Source organism: Rhipicephalus microplus, chromosome 3 (assembly GCF_043290135.1).
Source record: "Rhipicephalus microplus isolate Deutch F79 chromosome 3, USDA_Rmic, whole genome shotgun sequence".
Lineage (NCBI taxonomy): Eukaryota > Metazoa > Arthropoda > Arachnida > Ixodida > Ixodidae > Rhipicephalus > Rhipicephalus microplus.
In genome coordinates, this window is record NC_134702.1 from 282,880,972 (window position 1) to 282,904,079 (window position 23,108).

At 46.2% G+C, this 23,108-nt stretch overlaps 1 protein-coding gene and 1 long non-coding RNA gene across 2 annotated transcripts in view; one reads left to right on the forward strand and one right to left on the reverse strand.

Annotated features, from left to right (window-relative positions):
- The window catches only part of LOC119167765 (uncharacterized), a 219,787-nt gene that overhangs the window by 88,850 nt on the left and 107,829 nt on the right, over nucleotides 1–23,108 (forward strand). Inside the window, exon 3 of the mRNA XM_037419295.2 lies at nucleotides 22,128–22,494. Within this exon, the coding sequence (XP_037275192.2) occupies nucleotides 22,128–22,494 (367 nt within the window). The remainder of the gene's footprint in view (nucleotides 1–22,127; nucleotides 22,495–23,108) is intronic.
- Nucleotides 6,548–8,829, reverse strand: LOC142803562 (uncharacterized). Its single transcript, XR_012894167.1, has 2 exons — nucleotides 8,434–8,829; nucleotides 6,548–6,842 (listed from the first exon to the last, which is right to left on the reverse strand). It is a non-coding gene; the product is annotated as an uncharacterized LOC142803562 (long non-coding RNA).

The window sequence follows — 23,108 nt, forward strand, 5'->3', positions numbered from 1 at the left end:
CACTGAAATATGGTTCCAGACCTTCCGGCAAGTCTCTGTGTGACGGCCAAGACCCATTTACAAACTCCTTCACCTTTTGAAGAGTGGCGTCAGCAAGAACCGCTTGTTCAAACTGCTCTTTGGTCAGGCAACTCGGTTGAACTATGTAAGCAATTTTCTCCTCAAAAGTCAGCTCTCCATCTGCCATATGAACGGGTAACCGCAAAAGAGCATCGGCTACTCTGTTAGATGAGCCTTTCTGGTACTCCACCGTGAAATTGTAACGTAGTAGCCTTGTGCACCAACGTGCAATTCTAAGTGGGTGTCGGCCTGAGCCTTGCGAAGACAGAAGCGAAACGAGGGCCTGGTGGTCTGTTCGAAGAGTGAAGCTCCGTCCCCAGGTATGCATGCCAATGCTCGCATGCCCAAATGCTTGCAAGTGCTTCCTTCTCGCCAACTGCGTACTTTCTTTCAGCCGGAGATAGCGTGCGATGCAAAAGCAACAGTACAAAGCTTATTATCGGCGTGCTGCTGAAGGTCTGCTCCAAGACCACATTTGGATGCATCAGTGGAAATGATAATTGGAAGCGCAGAACCAAACATGCGCAAGACAAGATCTGACGATAATACCCCCTTTACCACGCGGAAACTGTTATCCACCTCAACAGACCAGCTGAAGGTTTCGCCTTTCCTAAAAAGAGCCCTAATTGTTTCTACCATCTCGGCCAAGTGTGGCACAAACTTGGCGTAGTATTCCACCAACCCAAGAAAGGAGCGGAGTTCAGTGGCATTTCTTGGAACTGGCGTTTCCACAATTGCGTCCACTTTCCCCGACAGTGGCAAAATACCACTAGGTGTCACCTTGTGGCCCAAGAATTCAAGCTCTTGAACTACAAACACACATTTGCTGTTGAGCTTCAGACCTGCGTCTTTGATACGCTGCAACACTGCCTCCAAGTTCTTGAAGTGCTCCTCAGCTGATTTACCAAAAATAATTACATCGTCGATGTAAAAGAGGACACCCGCACATTTGCGAAGGATTCGAGACAGCATACTCTGAAAAGCAGCAGGTTCTGAGGCTAGCCCAAAACAAACGCGTTTGAACCGGCACAGCCTTTCATGTGTTATAAAAGCTGTCAAGTCCCTGCTCTCAAGATCCAGCGGAACTTGGTGGTAGGCAGACGCTAAGTCGAGTTTGGAAAAGTGCGTAGCACCCACCAAGGCTTGAAGCAACTCATTCATGTGAGGCAGCGGAAAGCTGTCCGGAACGATGACCTTGTTAGGTTCGCGTAAATCTACACAAAGCCTAATACTTCCATCTTTCTTCTGAATGTCTACAATAGGGGACACTCATTCTGACGCGTCGATACGTTCAATGATGTCCAAGCTTTCCAGGCGCTGCAGTTCGGAAGACACGCGTAGTCGTAACATGAAAGGAAGCCGGCGAACTTTTGATGCCACTGGCTGAACACCCGCACGTGTCTTAATCCTGTGAACAAAACCTTTTGCAAGGCCCAGCTCATTTGTGAAGAGCGAGCAAAACTTTTGCTGAAGTGCTGACGGCAGCTGCATAGATGGCTCTATTGAACATGTCCGAGTTACTTCAGCGTTCGGTACCGTGCTGGTTTGAAAACACTGGAGCTGAGAGCCTTTAATGCGCAGCTTGAAGGCCTTAATACCATCCAAGCCAACGAGAGAAGTACCCTGTTCGACGACATAAAACAAAAGCGGTGCGCTGGGATTTTCGAAAAATACCTCAGAAAAGAAGCAGCCTCGAACCGAAATTGGTCTTTTGGAATAATCCAGAAGCGTCACATTAGGAACAGGAAGAAGCGGCACACCAGAGAAATGTTGGTCAAACACCTTGCCTGAAAGAATGGAAAATGAAGAGCCAGAATCGGCTAACAGCTTCATAGCGACCTGCCCGATTTGAATGTTAATGTGAATTGCAGATGCAAGAGGCTGTTGAACTACAAGAACCTCGACGGTTTCATCCTGCAACGGGCTATGTACTGAAACCTCGTGGACAGCTGCTTAAGACTGCTTCTGGTTGCAAACGTTTTCAAAATGTCCGATACGACCACAAAAGAAGCATTTTTTTTCTTTAGCTGGGCAGTGTTTTCAAGAAGCGCGATGCTCTTTAGAACCACACCTGAAGCAATACGAAGAATTCGCGTGTTGCTGCGAGTTCGATGGAGAGGGCTGTCGAGATGGGAGGCGGTTCCCCGATGTAACTGCCTTATCGCGTTGACTGAAATTGCGAGCATGCGGTAGTGAATTGGGTGACTGCAACGATGAACCTCCTTTTGTGCCAGACTGCGCAGATACTGGTTGCACAGAGACGGAAAATTCCTTCATTTCCACTGCTGCCTGCTCGATTTGACTCGCGAGAGCAACTGCCTTGTTGAACGAAAGCGAAGACCTTTCTAACAGAAGACGTTCCCAAATACGATGCGAAGACACACCGGCAACAAACTGGTCACGTAGTGACTCTTCTTGCGACATAAATGAGCACCTCGCGGCTAGCTCTGTTAGCGCAGTCACGTATTCTTGAATAGACTCGCCTGGGAACTGAATTCGACGGTGAAATCGGTGGCGCTCGCCGACCAGCTTGCAGGTGGCATCGAAGTGCTTAGCCAGTGCCGTTACCGCGGAGTCATACACGTCGGGCGTAGCTCCGGTCCCTTCCTCCTCAGTCTTTTTGGCCGCCTGCGAAATAGACATATTATTGAAGATACGTTGACCTTCGGGTCCCAAGGAATGTAGTAGAAGAGCCTTGCGTCGCTCTGGGGAGAACTCTGAAGCACCTGACGCCAGCAGATAGACCTTGAACATGTCGTGCCATCGGAACCATGGCTGCACGAGACGACCCGGTGTTGGAAGGAACGGATCCGGTGGGGCGATGCCAGCGAAAGCCATCTGGGGGGCGTGGCTGGTTATCCCCCGGGAACTATCTCAGACGGGGTTCAAACACTCGTCGCCATTGTAGTGAACGAGTGACGTGCCTCGCACTCACGGGTAGCGGTTGCATACTCTCCTTTTTAGGAGACGTTCCACAAATATATACAATCACAAGGACCCAGTGTTGCCAACTCAAACACAGAAACCGAAACTACTATATACAGGATACAACAGTACAAAGTCTTGTTATTTCAGTACATCATTGTACTGGGCCATGCTCTCGCGAAATAAAAGCACGTGTGCAGGTCGCTAGTCAAGGCCGCGATGAAAACCAGCCATTTGATAGCCCGCTATAGACAACGAAGGCACAGAAGCATTATTAGATCAAAAGGTGACCAATCCTCCTTTTCTAATGGTAGAAACCTGATGTCTTGTCAGTGCAAGGGAAGTTACTTCTACAGGGAAAGCTGTTGTGAGATAAAACCTAGAGCCGAGTCTTGCACTTTAGTTGTCAGGCTCTGCTGTCTGAAACCACTAGCGCGTGAAATGAAAAAAGAACGAAAAAAAATCGGCAGGGCTGTGCTGAGCGCGAAGGACAGTCACACCGATAGTTGGGAGGCTTTTCAGAGTCTTTTTAGCTTTATAGCCTTAAAGAACTTGTTCCGCAGAAATTCCGGCGGTGCTATCGTTGGTTGTAAGAAAAAAATTATGTTGTTCCTGACAGAAAACTTGAGACAGATGCAAATAAAAGGAACAGTAAAAATTGCCTGGCCTGAGTGACTACTGAATTGAGGTCGTTTGTGTGGCAAGCAGATATTCCACAAAACGGCCAAGGGTCTTTTTTTTTCTTATTGTCAGCCATGATCTGCTTCGATATACGGCGTAAGTGACTCCCTCTGCTTCGAAACTCACTGAAGATAACTCGCAAGATTCACCTCCAAACACGCGGGCTCTGTATATAGGCTTCACAAAGCAACATATAATATTGCACTAAAGTTGTGAAGTTCTAGCTATTGTGAGGTACTAGGCTTCAGAACAAGCGATTATCATAATGACTTCTTGGTTTAAAGCCAGTCCCTCACTACTATAAGGGCACACCTACTGCGCGCATTCCCTTAAGTCTACGTAATGGGTGTAGTGAATTCTTTCGTTAACATGTCGATCAGAAAAGGCACAATTTGATAGAGCACACTGGATTTATTTACAATATTTACAGGCAGAAACAGGCATTTCCGTACATTAAAAGCAAAAATTGGGGCACCCTTAAGCTTCGTCTTAAAGGGTTGACTGCGATAGCGAAATCTGATCCCTAGTACGCTCTTCAATCGCTAAGTGCATACTTATTAATATGTTTTGTTACAGACAGGCACACACACACACACACACACACACACGTGTGCGCGCGTGCCCGCACTCACACACGCACGCACACACAGAGTAGATTGTACCAGCACGCGTGCAAATCGTACCTATGTACAGGTGTTTTATCTAAAACAAGAGTCGCATAGCCTCTAAGGTCCACGCCACGCGCTTGCCATCTAGGAGGGCCAGGCCACCTGGATCGGCGCGCGCATCCAGGTGGCCATGAAGAGGGCATAAAGAATCTCACAATGTCTCACTGATGGCATCATATTATCTAGCCTTTTCTGTTTGCTTGATCAACGCCTCTAAAAAGGCATATGTTTTCCGCTAGATGGGCATGGTTGTTTATTTTCTAGAGTTGTGTGAAAGTGCCTGTGTGCTTTTAGCGGTGATGGCTGCACTATCTCGGTTTTTTTTTTTGACGTAGTTTGATCAGGCCTTGGAAACTCTCAAGTTCCCGCGATGCCGTGAAGGGTGAAAAAATCGACGGCAGCGAGTTTAATCATGTGCGCGTATAGTGGAACTACTAACTTCTCTTTTAGCGGCCGGAAAAGTTAGTGTGCATTTTTTCTGTTAGGACTCAAAACGGCTAAATTTCATATGGCAGCGTCTCCTGCGCCGCGTGGCGCAGCAGCCAGCTCCACACAAAAGAGGCTCCTGCACCGCACGGAAGCGACATCACTTTAAAAATTATTACTTCAAGCTATTTATATATAAATTATGAATGCATAATGCGTTAAACCTACAAAAAATTTACTAAGCAGGTGTTTGACGAGTCAATCAGCCTATAATTGTTAAATAAACAGATATTACAAGTAATGTAAATACAGGGGGCGCCATGGGCGCTGTGGCGGCGAAAGGTAAAAATTGCGAGATGGTAGTTGCCTGCGATGTGTGTTGGTGGTGAAAACTCCGACAAAATCGTGGCCATAGCCTAGGCCATCCGCATGGAGGACCATAGGCCCTGTGTCCTCGCTGCTTAACGTGATTGCGGGATGCCCAGTAAAACCTGGAGGCTGGAGCTAGCGCGGCCGTCCACCGCGCCGTAGCTTCATCTGAGTGGGTGCGCCATAACGTTTCTCAGTATGAAGTGCGGATTAATGTAGTTGGACGTACTGCATTTTTTAGATTGCGATGCCAAGCGTGGTGTTTTCAAAGGTAAAAGTGTCCTTGCTGCCATGTTTTGCTTGTCATGAAGGGCAAGGTTGATGAAATAAATGCTTTTGCACAGTTCCCGTGTGACTGACCAGACGCACATGCTTGAAGGAACAGTGGGTCTGCGAAGTGTTCTTACGACAGATGGATACATTTTTTTTCGAAATACAAAATAAACGAAGGAGTTTTTGTCTCCGTTACTTGGCGACGGCTACACCTTTTTACTTAATTGGTACAAATAAAAATATGAAAAAAACAATAGCATAAATACATATATACAGTCCTATATGGGTGAGAGCAAAAGTTTTGCTATATGGGCAGAACAAACACGTAGACCACACGCTCACTTTTAACGTTTGTCCGCTCAGTATTCGTCACAAATCTTCGTTTCTTCGAAGAACTGTTGCGGCACCTTCATTGCTTTGCCGTTTGTTTTGGATGGCCATGTACCTAGTATTTTATTCAACCCGCATGGTCGCTCAGGATGTAACCTATGGAGTTCTTGTTCTAGTCGCCTTCGGTGTGTGTCGTGTTTCGGACAGTCGAGCAAAAGGTGACAAATATCCTCGTCGTCATGGCCGCATGAACATGCTGACGATGTTGCACGATGAATACGAAGTAGGAAGTGCTTTGTGTTAGCAGTTCCGAGTTGTAGGCGATGAATGAGTGTGTCGACACGTCTTGGGAAGTCACGGTCTGATTGGGATTCAAGATTACACTCTAAGCCAAAACGGAGCAACAGGGGTATAGGGGTTGCTCCTTTCAGGGAGCAATTGCATTGCCACTCCCATTACTCTCCTAAAAGGAGTAACTGCAGAGGGAGGAACCGTTGCTCTCCTTTCAGTTCCTCCTTCGGGGGATGAACAGTTACTCCCTCCAGTTCCTCCCTGCAGAACAGTTACTCCCACCAGTTGCTCCCTGCCGACCAACCATTACTCCCACCAGTTGCTCTTCTAAGAGCAACAGTTACTCTTTACCGTTCCTCCCACGTGTTCGCAGTTACTCTCTGAAAACCAACTGCACATGCTTCCAGTTACTCCTTGGGGAAATGAGTATTTATCTCGAGTATGCTTGTCACACGCTTAACACAAGGCGAGAGCTCCGTGGAAGAGCACTGCTTGGGTGCTTCTAACACAAAAAGTGGACAATATCGAAAGGAAAATAAATGCTTTATTGTTCTTTTTATGAGGCGACGTGTGACCACACGTAAAAGTAGACTTCGCCACACCACAGCCAGCACTAAACAAACACCATAATACATCAAAGGTTTTCTGCGTCATCCGTGGAAAAACAATCTTGAATTTCTAGCATAGGGCAGTCTGTGTCATCATTGGTGAGAGAAGGGCAACTTCTCCAATTCTGAAGAACTCAAGTTTCGCAGCTGGTGTTTCCATCAGGCTAGCGCAGCAGAACGTCACCGCAGGCATATATGAAGCATCTCATTGCTGCAAGAAAAAAAATAGAAGTGTGAGGTTAAACATGCCAGAATCAATTCATAACAATGAGTCACACACACTGCAGCAGCGCTTACATTCTAGGATGTCTACTGCAAAACGAAATGTGAAAAAAAGGAAGGTTCGGCCAAACGTTACTTGGCAAGCCATATAAATGCTGATGTGGTAGACGCTCTTCACATGATGTCTCAGACAGCAATATTCTGGAAGAAAATGTGCAGCACCTCAACAAGGCATATTTGTAGCAGTTAAAGATACCCTTAGGTTCAGTTAACTTGTTTCCTATACACAGCTGAGTGACATTTCTATGAGCCCATTCACCAATGGGCATTCTAAATGAGGTCATGTGTGTGGCAAATAACACGTACTGTCCGCTCATGTTAAAATACTTATTTAGCTCGTGCACATAGTTGCTCTCGATTCTACTGTTCTATCATACGCTGCTGCGTCTTGAATTGTGCAATACCTGTAGGCACAAGCCAAGCATGCAAAGCCTGCTTGAAAGCAACCATTTGCAGAGGCTACATGATAATCTTCAGTATATTTCTTTGTACCTGACGCAAACGGCTGGACAAAACTATAGACAAATAAATGTAGACCGTGCTACCTTCAAAAAATGCTTTAAATTTAGAAAACTAGGGTGCATTTGTTCACTCGGTTGACAAGTCACAGCCACAAGATATGTAAACGAAGCAATATATCTTAAGGCATGCACAGATATTCTGATTCTTTGTTTGACAGTGTCACAGATTGCTTGCCAATACAAATATATTTGAGAGCAACAAGATGTGAAGCTTTTATTAGTTCAACGTCTTGTTGGTTCACAGCCAAACAGGTTACTGCTTGTTAGACAAATTGGAATAAGCACACCATGGTTTCCAAAAAAAAAAGCATTATTAGAAGTTAGCTCCCGGTGTGAATGTCTGCCTATTTATTTTGTACTGCCTTCTACATGTGCCACAAACACATTTGTTGAGGATGTGCTACCAGTCCAGCCAAGATCGCATACTTGGTCAATGTGATCGAAATACAAACATTAGAAACACTGCCACCTCTAGTAAGAGCATAACACTTCAGTATCTTGGACTAGCAAAGAGGTGCACAAGAAAGTTAAGCCCACTCTTGCGGAACTTTGAACGCAAATATTTCAGAGTGGGGAGGTCAACATGCTGTGGCACTTTTAAACCCACGAAACATCTGCAGAAAACAGGGTAAAGGCAAGTCAAGAAACGCTGTTATGAAGGCCTGCGCATGGACAGCTTTGTGAATCTAGGCCCAAGTGTTATGCTTTGTGCAAGCCAAAATCCATGTAAATAGGGAAAGCATACTTTTAGGAGTACCAGCGTAAACAAATCTTGGCAGTTGGCTTTTTAGTACAAACAGCAATCCCTGCAATGAAAACATAAACATTTTATCTTAACGGTAACAGTGTGAGCACACACACGGGCCAGCGGAGCCATGTCGAATTGTCAGTGCCAGTGTAACCATGTGGCATAATGAGCTATTCTCTGGCCAACACATGCACAGTTTGCCCCTAAAAAGCGATGCTTTCCTATACGTAGTACAAAAAGTCTGCACTTACCATAATTCACTTGCTTTCTGTACTATAGCATCGTTGGGAGCATCTTTATCTGCAGTATAACCAAATTTGTGTCATATCCCTGAAAAAAAAGTAAAAGACATGCATCAAATATTGTTTCATTTGGTAGCAGTGAAGTCAGGTTAAGAACAGCCAAGTGGGAATCAGCCTAATTATGTGCATGCGGCAAATCCCAAACGGCGTTATTGAGGTTGTCGAAATTTTCGTCGATTGGTATTAACGTCGATATGTGACTTCAACGGCATGCCAAGTTTTCACAGCGCATAAAGATTTCATGATGCAGAATAATGACAGCGCTAACGAGAACATACAGCATTTATGATTGTCTTTTACAATATTCAGTTTTGCTAAGGTTTTGCATCACTAAAGAAATCTGAAAGATTTGGTTCATTCCTCCTCCAATTGTTCTGTCAATATGTAAACTGCTCGCTTGATGGTGCGCTTATAAAATAGTACGTTCAGCGCAGAGGTGAAGCAGGTGACGCAGTGATGTGGGCAGATTTTTTTTTTTTCGGCGTGCGGGGAGGGGGGGGGGGGGTCCGCTTATCTGAATAGGCCGGGCAAGCGAATATGGTCGTCAATTTGGGCTCCCTACGCTCGGCCTAAAAAAATTCTGTGCGCAACCGCCTGGCTATGCCAGTGAAGTGATGCGACAATGATTTGTTAACTTACTGATTTACATACACTTTACATCTCTAAAAAATGCGGCCCAAGGCCCCAACACTCGGCCGTTAACATTACATAAAGCCAATGGTAGAAAAGTGCCAGTATGAATGCAGCTACAACCCCGCCCCAATGTTTTTTCAAGCGAGGTAGTGTTGCGGAAATGAACTTTTAACTGCAAAAGTACACTGGCACTGCAGTGGTGACAGGGGAAGCAAGAGGGTATGCAGGCGGTAATAGAGGTAATTTAGTCCGATACGGCTAGCAATGGATACGGTGAATAAGAGCAAATCATTTCTCTTTCAATAGCGCAACCACTCAAAAATGTATTGTAAGAGCATTAAATGTTGCTGGAAATGCCACTCACCTGCACGCTGATGCATGCACAGTCCTTTGTCCGACGAGCGAACAGGCCTGCAGATAGCTGAAGACGTGTTTACGATGTGTTTGTTCCACCCAGCAGCAAAATCCACAACTACTTCGCGCTCCATAAAGATAAATATACACTACCCTTCATCACGAATAAGTAGAAACGCAAATCTGCGACACACACACACGATCAAAACATAGCTCACAAGGCTCGCACGTCCATGTGCTCGCCAACCACAGACCATATGAAAATGAGTAAGTAGTGCGAACGCGAATCTAGTTGCGCCGAAAAAAAAAAAAACGTCGAGCAGTGGCAGCACAGGCGTCAGCGCAATAATTTCAGTGTGTTCTCCTAATACAATTATAAAAAAAATTGAGGTACACTAAAACTCATAAATAAATATAAAAAGTTGAGTGTAATTTTTATTTAGTGCTAGTCAACATAAACACTGAATAAAAATTACTTTGTAACTTACATCGTTTGCTACATTAGCGCCACACTTGTCGTGCGGGCGCAGATGGCGCAGATTTGTCATTCTGCCCTCAAACTACACGGTGAAGCGTGCTACTAAGTGTATGGCTGATGAGAAGCGCGTCTGGGTCCGCTTTTTTTTTTTTCTCCGATATATCTGGGCGGGGGGGGGGGGGGAGTGGGGGCTCCTTATGCACGTGTTTCGGTGCTTGATCGACTTTGACGCCCTTACTTCGCGGACGAACGGCGTGTCTAGGCTTTTTTTATCGTTGTTTTGCACGTGTTTCGGCGTTCGGTCCGCTTTGACGTGCCAACTCTCCATTCTGCTGCTGCGTGTGTTAGGTATTTGCCGTACTGTATTCTCAGGCCTTCTGCGTTCAGCCAGCGCTGCTATCTTATTATCTACGGATGCTAAAATAAATCACTGTTTTGGTTTGGTGAAGTTTGGCACACAGAACAAACAATAATCTGGCCCATGAATATCAATTTGGGCGGCATGCATATTTGTGTGCGGTGTCCTGCCGGGGAGTAACCGTTGCGTGACGAGAGCATATACAGCGGTTCCTCCTTACGTTGCTCCCTTACAAACTTAAGATGAATACAGTTGCTCCCCCATTCTCGAACAAGTCGGCCATCTTGTTCCGCTTGGTCTTTTCGGAGAGTAACAGTCGGTCTGAAGGAGTAAAAACAGCCGTTGCTCCCATTTTGGCCATTTTTGGCTTAGAGTGTAGGATCAACAGAATATAGGATCGATTCCTTTGTTTTGTCTGTGAACCAGGTAGACAGGCATAATTCAGGTTTTGTTGTTCTTAAAATTCTATTTACCTCATATTGAGATACCGGATAGGCACACTTGCGTAGAATTATGAGCGGTTTTCGCCATCTCATCCGCTATTTCATTTCCCTTAATTCTGCAGTGACAGGGAACCCACTGAAATGCCACTCAATGATTTGACTTCTTAGCTTCTGAGAGCTCTTTTAGTATAGCGTATACTATACGCACATGAATGTGTCTTGAAGTGGCACTATCCACACATGCGAGTGCTGCCAGAGAATCTGTAATTACCACCCATTTTTTTGGTGTTATTGACAGTTTAATAAAGTTTATGGCTAGCAAAATCGCTATGAGCTCCGACGTTGTTGAAGAAGAGAGGTGGCCTAACCGACATGCATATTCTTTGTGCAATTCCGGAATTATGAATGCTGATGTCGCTGTCTCTTTGGCGACGGAGCCATCAGTGTACACGTGAGTGTATCCTTGGTACCTGTCAAACAGATGATGTGATGCCAAGTGTTGAGCGGGAACGGTTGGCCCTTCACGTTTGCTGCGAAGTCCTTCTATTGACGTTTCAATAGTTGGTAGCTCAAGCAGCCATGGAGGGTAGTTTTGGTTCAGTGGCCAATGTGTCGACACAGGAAGCCAGGAAATGTACTGTTGGTACACATGATGTATTTACGCTCCAGCACGGTTCACAATGTTGGATATGAGCGGATGGGAAGGGTGTTGCGTAACTAGACGAAAGAGGTGCCGACATGTCTCCACATTTGTAATTGCTATAAAGTTGGGTTCTCTTGCCTCTGCCAGTGCCAAAGAACTTGATGTTGCCTGTGGAACCCCCAGACATATGCGTAAGCTTTGTGCTTGTAACAGCTGAAGTCGGTGTAGCGACGTCTGAGAGATGTTTTGGAGAACTGGCGCAGAGTAGGCAATTTTCTGTCTGATTAGTGCACACTGAACGTCAAGGAGAGACGCTGATCTACCACCCCATCTTGTTCCCGCGATGCGACGTATAACATTTATGGTGCTGTTCACTTGATTTTCTAGATCAGCAATGTGCTGACTCCATCTGAGTTGGCTATCTAAGTTAACGCCAACGAAGTGATTTTCTTGCGATGTCGATTCTCTGGCCATCCACAAAAAGCTTCAAGTTTTTCACTCTTTTTCTCGTGAATGGCAGAACTACAGATTTGGCGTGAGAAATCTGCATGCCTCGCTCTTTGAGATAATCAGTTATTGCGTCTAGTCCTTGTTGAAGCCGATGTTCCATCACTACCAGTGATTTGTGAGACGTTCATATGAATATGTCGTCTGCATACATGGATATGTTCAAGGCTTCGGGAAGTACTTCTGGAAGACCTGCCATTGCAGCATTTAAAAGAGCCCCGCCGTGGTGGTCTAGTGGCTAAGCTACTCGGCTGCTGACCCGCAGGGCGCGGGTTCGAATCCCGGCGGCGGCTGCTGCATTTCCGATAGAGGCGCAAATGTTGTAGGCCCGTGTGCTCATATTTGGGTGCACGTTAAAGAACCCCAGGTGGTCGAAATTTCCGGAGCCCTCCACTACGGCGTCTCTCATAATCATATGGTGGTTTTGGGACGTTAAACCCCACATATCAATCAATCAAATCAATCAAGCATTAAAAAGAAGCGGACTTAGAACTCTTGCTTGGGGTACACATCTGCTCATGTTGAAGCGATCGCTGTCTTCATTATTGGTTGAAATGTATATTTGTCTGTTACATAGGAAGTTGGCGATCCATTAAAGGATACAACCGTGAACCCCTAGTCAGGTAAGCCCATGCAGCGCAGAAAGGTGGCTCACAGAGTCGAACACCTTCCTAATATTTATGAACGCCGCAACAGCTCATCTCATGTTCTACAAGTGTAACGAGGTCGAAGACGCAGTCCGTGGTGCATCGCCGTCGTCTGAAGCCAGCCATCTGTTCTGGAAGTGAGTTGTTAGATATATGGATACAGAAAAAAATAAGATAGATGGATACGATTTTATTGTAGTGTTCTTACGAAGCCTGTGATCTCCGAAGGCCAAAGCTACTGCATTGCCGGCTATTTTTCTAAGTGCGAACACGTACGGCCGTTCTCATCCACTCCTACGTAAATGCTCCCTTGCTTTCACAGGTCGTGCGTGTTATTCAGTAAGGCAGACAAGCTGTTTCGTAGTTAGATGGCCTAACGCCATTGTTTCCCTTGGTCATCATTTATAAAGTGCTGATTCCATAGACCATTGCGGTGACACGTCAGCATTTTGAAGCGGTATGCTGGTTACTTCGTCACGTGACGGTACACTCAGCGACATAAAAAAATGTTTCCTGAGACTACGTTGCAGTGCGCCTTTCTTTCATCAAAACTTAGATAAAGCGTGGAAATCAACTATCCTGGTGCGTGTGCCGGAGGAACCAATGCAGCCAGCTGCATTTGAGTTCCTCCGATTAAGAGCATTATTTCGCAAACCGCTATAATAAATACAGCCAATTCTGCGAGAGTCATCGAACATCCAATATTAAAGGGCCGGTCGACCGGACCACCCCCAGCAGCATGTCAGGCTCATGAGAGGCCGATAAGCTGGCGCAAATTTTAAAACAGTTTGTCAAGAATGACAAGATGAAGAAAAGAGGAAGAGAAAGAAGTTGTCTTGAATATGTAATTTAACATGCTGGAATGAGGGAGAAGAAGAAGAAAAAGAAGAGGGCGCAGGGCGAGTGAGGAACGTGAGAGCCGGGACGTGGCGTTCGAGGGGCCAAGGGCTGCGGAAGTTCAGACTAGGTCTCACTCCAGGCTCCCGCCCGAGCACCTGACTCGGCGAGCAGCGCAAGGAAGTACCGCTGCCCCTGGACGGCAATGGTTCTCGCCCGAGCACCGGACTCGGCGAGCAGCTCACGAAGCGATCGCTGATCGTGCACGGCAGTTTCCCGCCCGAGCACCTGACTCGGCGAGCAGCTCACAGAGCAACCGCGGATCCTGGGCTGCAGTTTCCCGCCCAAGCACCGACCTCGGCGAGCAGCCCGGGAACCACCGCCGATCCTGGGCTGCAGTTTCCCGCCCGAGCACCGACCTCGTGATTGTAAAGACCACTATAAGTGTACTTGAAAAACATATATCAAGGAATTTATGCGCTGTGCCATGTTCAACTTTTTGTCCTACAAATGATATTGTAGGCTCGCTTGCGATAGTCTTATTGCGATGTTGAAAGAAAGCTTATTTAGTTTTATTGTTGATTAGTTCTAACCCATTAATGTTAAGCCATTCAGATAGATGTATCAGCCACAGGTTTGCTTGTTGTTTAAGGTGATTGAGGGAGTTGCCAGCGAAGAATATATTGGTAACATCAGCGTATAGACATACATCATTTGTTAGTGGTACCTTAGGTAGATTGCTCATGTGAATTAAGAAAAGCAAAGGCCCAAATTATTGATCCTCTCGGGATGCCACAAGCGATGTAACCTATGTTAGATTTAGTCTTACCGAGACTAGTGCACTTTGAACGGTTACTTGGATAACTTTCTATAAAATCTAGAGCCTTTCCATTTATTTCGTAAAAAGGGAGTTTTAGTAATAAAATATCGTTTTGAACTTAATCAAACACTCTCCTGAAGTGGAGAAAAACTCCTAAGGGAAATATACTTATGTTCAACATTATAAAGTATTTTTTCTTTAATATTCAACAGCGCTCTTCTCGCAGATTTTTTGGAAGCCATAGCGTTGTTGTACGATCACATTTTCTTGTAATAAGTAATTCAAAAGTCGTAGGTATACAACAAGCTAAATTTTTTTAGAAAATATGGGTAATAATTAAATAGGCCTATAGTTATTTGGGTCGTTTTTTACCGCTTTAAAGATGACAGATGACTTTGCAATCTTTAGTTCTTCAGGAAAAATACCTGAACTAAGAACTGCGTTAGCGATATGTGACAGTGGCTTACTTGTTCTATAGGCAACTGCTTTATGGGCTGAGGTTTGAAGTCAGTCACACCACATGCACAGTCATTTTTTAATTTTGTCCAATAGTTTGTACACTTAAGATTCGAATGTGCGAACCAGGAAAACAGACGATGAAATGTTGACAGTTACGTACAAAGTATGAATGCTAATCTCCTAAACAGCAGTTCCAGAATCACCAACTCTAAGGAAGTGTTCATTGAACTTATTAGCAAGTGGTGCATCTGAGCATGGATCTCTATCTATCACGAGCTCTGATATAACCAATTTATCGTCAATCCCATAAGGTCATTCTTATTTTTTCATACTTTTTTAATGCGATATGCCAGCAGACATGTTTTGTAGTACGCGGCATGGCAATGATTTTATTCCGGTGACGTATTATACATAATATTGATACGTCAGCTACGTCTACGACGAACCAGCTCCGATGAACCAGCTCGATGTCTGGTTTGTCGGGCTGATCAACAGGGTAGCGGGATAAGCAATCGGCGTCCAGATGGAGACGTCCAGACTTATAAGCAACCAAGTAGGAATACTCCTGTAGACGTAATGCCCAACGACCAAGTCGTCCAGTGGACGACTTGGTCGTTGGGCATTACGTCTACAGCATTGGGCATTGCGTCTACGTTGGGCATCCCGACTTGGTCGTCCAGTGGACGACCAAGTCGTCCTTCAGAGAAGAAAGCCAACACAGCGCGTGATGATCTGTGATGACACGGAAAGGGCGGCCATACAAGTAAGGACGGAGTTTCGAAACCACCCAAACAAGAGCGAGAAATTCCCGTTCTGTTATATAATAATTGCGTTCAGGCTTGGAAAGCAGATGCGATTACAGGGTCGTTTCCCCGCTGAATTTGCGCCAAAAGTGCACCAATTCTGTGACCACTCGCGTCTGTTCGCACTTCTGTGGGAGCATCGGGGTCGAAATGTGCAAGAATAGGAGGTGTCGTTAGAGCGGTGATTAGCTGAGAGAAGGCGTCAGCTTGAGGAGGGCCCCAAGAAAATGGGACGTCTTGTTTGAGAAGGTCGTTGAGTGCCCGTGCGAGTGCCGCAAAGTTTTCACGAACCGGCGAAAGTAGGAGCAGAGGCTAACAAAACTGCGAACATCATGGACAGAGCGTGGGACTGGGAAGTTTGTTACAGCGCGTACTTTCTTCGCCGGGTCTGGCCGTACGCCGGCAGCGTCAACAAGGTGACCCAATACGGTAATCTGACGAAGACCGAAGTAGCACTTGGAGGAATTGAGCTGCAGGCCGGCCCGTCGAAATATGGATAGAATGGTCGAAAGGCGTTCAAGATGGGTTGCAAAGGTAGGTGAGAAAATGATCACGTTGTCCAGGTAACAAAAACATGTCGACCATTTAAATCCTAGTAGGAGCGTGTCCATCATTCTCTCGAAGGTCGCTGGAGCGTTGCAGAGCCCGAATGGCATAACCTTGAATTGGTAAAGACCGTCAGGGGTAACGAAGGCGGTCTTTTCTCGGTCCATGTCATCTACAGCAATTTGCCAGTAGCCAGATCGGAGGTCGAGAGATGAAAAGAAGGTGGCGCCAAGAAGGCAATCAAGGGCATCGTCAATGCGTGGTAGAGGGTACACGTCTTTTTCTGGTAATTTTGTTGAGGTGACAATAATCAACGCAGAAACGCCATGAATCGTCTTTCTTTTTACTAATACAACGGGAGATGCCCAAGGGCTCGTTGATGGTTTGATTACGTTTTTCGTAAGCATTTTGGCCACTTCTTTCTGAATCACTTCTCGCTCAGACGCTGACACGCAGTACGGCCGACGGTAAATGGGCGCAGAGTCACCAGTGTTGATTCGGTGAGTGACAATTTTAGTCTGGCCCAAGCGACGATCTTCGGTGTCGAAAATGTCACTGTATGAGGCCAAAACTTGGCAGAGAGCGTCGGCCTGGTGAGGAGACAGCTCCGATCCAATCATGTTTCGAAACATGCCATCGTCTGAGTTGGGTGACCGTGAGACTGCGCTTCGATCAAGAGCAGATACAGCGACAACACTGACATCGTCCTCTGTTATGGCAGTTAGTTGGGCTAGAGACATCTGGCAGGACAACACTTGAGGGGTGAAAGCAAAGTTAAGGAGCGGAAGTAACACACAGTTATCCGCTATGGTTGCGATGGTATAGGGCACCGTAACACTGTGTGTCAGCCGAACGTCAGTAATTGGCGTAACGATATAATCACCGTCAGGAACGGGAGGGGTCGATGACAAAGACACGTACGTGATGGCTCGAGGTAGCAGGCGAACGAAAGTGGTTGGGCTCAAGCGGCTGGTGGGCTTTGCAGAGTAGTCGGCAAAGATTGGTAGATCAAGCCTGAGGGTACCAGACGAACAATCAATTAAGGCCGAGTATGCCAAAATGAAATCAAGGCCAAGTATGAGGTCATGAGGGCAGCAGGCTAGCACGGCAAAAAGGACCACGGCGTGACGACCAGCAATGCTGACACGAGCAGTGCACATTCCGATTACTGGTACAGTACCGCCATCGGCAACCGTATTGCCTACGTCGTAGATGGCGTCCTAATCTTTTTGTAAGTGCCAGCGTAGAGAAACGCTCATAATAGACAGGTGCGCACCTGTGTCAATGAGGGCGGTCACAGGAACATGGTCGACTTGTACTTCAAGCAGGCTATGGTGCATGGGAAGCGTCAGTAGAGGATTTTCGCCCGTCATTGGTATTGCAGCTACACCTCTATCAGCTGCAATATCTAGTTTTTCTGCTGCGGTCGTCCAGAGAAGGTCGGCAAGGAAAAGCGCCGAGGTGGCGGAGAGCGGGATTGGCGACGTAGCGGCAACGGGGAGCGAGAGCTGCGGCGACCGGACGAAGGGGCGTCAGGGTAGCGGCGACCAGGCGAAGGGGTGTCAGTGGAAGGCTCGTAGGATGACGATGAATAGAAATTGAAGGGTGCGGTGACTGAACGTCGAGGGGTCATCGGACGCATGAGCGCCGAGGTAGAGAAAGTCTGATGTGGTTGGCTTGACCAACGGCGGTGGCAATAGCGAGAAACGTGCCCAGGCAGGTGGCAGGAAAATCAAATAGGCCGGTCGTCAGGGGTTCGCCATTCCGAAGGGTTACGGAAGGGCATTGTTGGAGGTGAACGGCGAGCGTGTCCTCGGGAGTAGGACGGGACTGCAGGGTGAGTCAAGGGACATGCTGATGGAAGTCAGGGGTTCGCAAACTCCTGCCTCACCACAGCTTGTATTAACGCCACTGACGGCTGTTGTTGGTCAGAGGCGAGCGTAGCGAAAACGGGTGGCTGAAGAGGAGCCGGACAGGCGGCTTCGTTTTCCTGACGAACAATGCGTGTGACGTTGTCATACGTGGGGGACTGGCGGGCGGCTTCACACGATGAGGTCACGGCCGCGTTGGGCAGCCGGGTGAATCGCTGAGTAATACGGCGGCTCTTGGCTTCTTCAAACCCCCGGCACTCTTTAATGATGGCGTCGACGGTAAAAGATTAAATGCGTCGTCTGCTATGCCTTTCAGCACATGGGCCACTTTCTCCGACTCACTCATGTGCTCGTCAATCTGGCGGCATAGGGCGATGACGTCGTGAATGTACGCGACGTATGACTCCGTCGACGTCTTTGCACGAGTCACCAGTGGATACCGCGCTGCGATCTGCCGCCCGACGGTGTCGCCAAAAAGGTCGTGAATCTTCTCTTTAAAGGAGTCCCGTCTCGAATCACACTCGTGGTGGGCCATCGAGGTAAAAAAGCACATTGGCAAGCACAAGAGTCGGGTCCCACCTATAGCTTGCGCTGACCCGTTTGTACCGTTTGATCTATTTGTCGACGTCAACGCCATCCTGACCGGAAAATACACCGGGTTCACGAGCAGGAGGTAGAACGACGTATGTAGAAGTCATGGTAGGGGCAGGTGGCGAAGACGATGGTTGTTCAACCTGTGACATGATTGGACTAATGATGATGCGGCCGTTGCGGAGCTTCGTGATGAAGACGGGGAAGTACCCAGCACCTCCGCCACAAATATGTTACGTGAAAATGACACGTGGTGTGTCTATTTAAAATCTATATTCCAAATGACGCGTATGGCGTCGACTAAGATGGAAGCAGCACGCAAAACCGACAGACCACTTCCTCGTTGTCGTCTTCTGAACACTGATACGTCAGCTACGTAGCAATATAAACATACTACAAAGAACACTATGCAAGGGTGATCAAAATTCGCGCATAACTCTTTTTAAAAACACAAGAATGTTAGAGTCAATGCTCTGATAATTATTAGGCTAGGAGGGCAATGTCTACTACTAAGGGAGTGTAGAAAATAGTTTGTGTGACAACAAGGAACGAGGCATCTGTCCGCACTGCGGGTCTATGAATCCGCGTGTTGTATACTTATGCTTGACAAATCTTTATTACCTGTTTCAAATTGTTTCTTTGAAAAGAAGTAGTTATAATTGAATTGGAAGTCGTACATATGTCTCACATAGCGGTGGAACAGAGAACCTGCAGACATATTGCGTAGGACATTTGGAGTATAACGTAGCGATCGTTTTTGCAATGAACTAATTGTTTTATCTTGCCCAAGGTTGTGGTGCCCCAGATCTTGGGGTGCAGGACCGTCTGAAGTAGGCGGCATTCCCGTCCGAAGCATGCGAAAGGAGATTGCCTGTTGCCTAGAAATGATTAGAGGCCAAATTAGAGGGATTTGAAATAGGCTTCAACCTCTCTTGCGTGAAACAACGAAAACTCATTGAACAGGCGCTACCAGCATTGATGTCCTCAGTTGATATAGTGGTAATGGCCAACAACAAGGAAGAGTTGCAGAGATTGATGGACATCTGCGGTAATGAGGCAGATAGGTTAGGTTTCAGATTCAGCAAAGAAAAATCAGCAGTCATGATTTTTTATGATAATGAAGGTTGTGAGCTTAGTATACAGGAAGTCACGCTAGAGATAACAGATAAATACAAATATTGGGGCGTATGGATAAGCAATTAGATTGAGTACCTAAAGGAACACAGAAATGCAGGAGTGATGAAAAATAGGGCACTGTGGAAATACTATAGGTATGATGTTGTGAGAGGAATTTGGAAGGGGATCATGGTTCTTGGTTCAGCAATGCGGTCTTGTGCATGAGATCACAAGTTCAAGCAAGATTAGAAATTAAGCAACATGGACTAGATAGGCTTGCCTTAGGAGCTCACGGGAATACACCAAATCAGGGAGTACAAGGTGATACGGGATGGAAATCATTTGAGGGCAGGGAAGCTAGCAGCAAGATAAAATTTGAGAAGCGATTGACAGAAAAGAAGGAGGAGCGTTGGGCTAGGAAGGTATTCAGCTACTTGTACATGAAGAATGTCGATACAAAATGGAGGAAGCAAACCAGTAAAGTGACTGGTAAATACTTAGAAAACAGCAGGCAGCCAAACCAAAATGAATCATCGGTTAAGAAGAAGGTGAAGGAAGCTGAGACCTATATGTGGAGAATCGGCATGATTAAGAAGTCTGCACTAGAGATCTATCGAACTTTTAAGCAAGAATTTTCCAAGGAAAGGGTCTATGATAATACTCGGGGTAGTTCTCTACTGTTTGAGGCCAGGACGGGTGTATTGAGAACCAAGACATATCGGTCCAAACACGAAGGGGTAGACACGGTATGCAGTGCGTGTGGAGAGGAAGAGGAAACTGTCAAACACTTAAAATGTTCCGTAGACGGCTTCATCCTATAGTTCAGGGTGATAGCGCAGCGTTTTTCAAAGCACTTGCGCTTAGGGACAGGGAGGGCAAAATAGACTTTAAGCGGGTAGAATAACAAGATGGATGTTATCTGATTGGTGACTAAAGTCAAGGCACCATTGAAAATAAAACCCTTCACTGCAAAGTACGAGTCCTCAACCTCACTATTTAAAGGAAAACAACTAAATCTAGTTTTCGGTTCACTAAGTATTACGGATCGGTGGCGCTAGCCACCGCCCGATCCATATCAATCCATCCATCCATCCATGTGCGTATCTTTTGGCGCCATTTCCATTACGAAATTGTTGCCGATGTCATGGTAGACACCGGCACAAAATCTTTCCTAGTTAACTTGTGCTCTGTGACTTCTTTCATGCTTCCAGCTTGTGGAATTGCCATAAAACTGTGCAAATAATGTTCTAATATGCTCAATGTGCATGTTACGTGGCTTGGACGGGGTATCGTGAGCTCTCTCATTGAGCTAGATAGCCGAAACGAAAAAGAAACAATGGAACGTATATGTCTGCCGTCCAAGAAATTGTTAAAGGAAAACTCGGCCAGTTTTTCAGCGTGAACTGATTTCAGTAAAGTTTATATTTGGGATTTTATTCAGGTGTGCCTAAATCTACAATCTCAAGTCATGTAGTTTTTCTAAAAATCAGTTTAGTACTCGTTTAGCCACTTTATTTTTTAAGTTGCCTTCTGGTGCAGATCACCTCGTGATCATGAAGTTGTATGAAACAGGGCTACCTACACGAGAACAAACAAAACTGCGTCCAAATGAATCGCCTCTGTTGAAACTTTCCTTACATTGAGGAACGACATCCTTTCGCCAACACCATCTCTACGTTATAATGGCCTAAGTTGCGACGTCAACGTAGGCGTTCTACGAAGAATATTCCTGTTTCAGTTTTCAGAGATAGTTTGTTGGCTATGTAAAACAACTTGAAAATTTCTGAGCATACTAAACTAACTTTTTCAGACCCTCCGATACCAATTGAAACGGCGATCTCCCACAATAGGTTTTTTTTGTTAGGGTTTAACGTCATAAAACCACCATATGAATATGAGAGACACTGTAGTGAAGGGCTCAGGAAATTTCGACCACCGGTGGTTATTCACGTCCACTTAAATCTAAGCTTATGGCCCCCAAGATTTTTCGTCTCCATCGAAAAGGCAGCCCCCAGGGCCGCGATTCCATCCAGCGACCTGCGGGTCGGCACTGGCGTGATAAGGTTCAAAAGACGCCGGAGTTTTGTCATAGGGCTTTGGGTTATAGTTGAGCACCTTGGGTTATTCCAGGTGCATCTTCATGCATGTAGTGTTTTCGCACTAACCTCATGTAAATGCGGCCGCCGTAGGTGACCGGCCCCATCCTCTAACTTGGTAGCGCAACTACTCAGCGCCTAACTGTTAGGCTGCTTAATCAAACTTAACATGCGACCACTCTTTTCAACACATATAATGATGAAGGCGTTTGTCACTTCTATGCGTGTGAAGGAACGGCAAGGATTATATTTGCAAATTGTCATACTAACCCTAAAGCTGATGATGACAGAACACATACAAGAAACCTTTTTTATGGGTAACAAACAACATATGTAAGCAGTCAACAAATTTAAAAGGTGGCTATGGCCTCGGCTTAACATATAGAATTTGCCAGCGAAGGAGAAGTGGTAACAGGGGCCATCAAATTACATGTCACGCAGTTTCACGCTCAAGCAGCTGTTGCCTCGCCTGCCGTCCCGTTGCCAGCTACTTGTGGCGGTTGACAACTCGGAGGCCATGTTGGAATTTGCCCGAGAGAATCGTGCTCACCCGAGAATCGAGTACAGAGCCCTGGACCTGGCATCTGTAGACGATACCTCTGACTTCGTACGTGAATATGGACGCTTCCAGAGGGTTTACTCATTCTTGGCAATTCACTGGACAGCTGATCAGCGCCAAGCCATGCAGAACATCGAGACGCTGATGGCCCCGGGCGCAGAGTGCTTCGTGGTTTTCTCGGACAACATAGTGCTGTTCGACATCTTCAAGGCCATGGTGGCTTCGCCGCGGTGGACTAAGTTTGCCGAAGTGAGTGCTTCAGAAAGTCCGTCGCGGCAAGCAAATAAACCTTGGTTGTTTATGTGCCTTCAGGTTAAATACTCATGGCGTGTCTTGTTTTACGACGACACATTTCTGACAACCAGTATAGAAATATTTACAGGTACAGAATCAATTTCTTATTGCAATGCTGGGGATTAGCTAAGCCGTCGTTTAATTTTCATTCAATATGATCTTCAGTTTATTGCTAGTATAAGCTATTGTATCGCCACGCTAGATTTGGCCAGCTGGCCGCACCGAAAAACAAGCGAGCCGCGTGGCTCGGGTGGTGCGAGCCACGAGGAATTTCAGGGCGGCTGGGCATCTTCTCTCCTTCTTTATACTGGTCCTTTTTGATTCGACTCCCAGATTATGCCGCTGTATTCATCGCAGAGTTATTGGCTATTGTTCTTGCCTTACGCAAATTGCCCTCAAACAAATTATTAACAGTTATCATTCCAGATTCGTTATCAGTATGTAATGCACTTTCTGCGGCAGCGAATGCAAAGCTGATGAATACGTTTCGGTATTTAGTGCCGAAAAACGTAAAAAAATGCATTTGCTATGGGTACCGGGCCACCACAGATTATAGTTGAACGAATTGG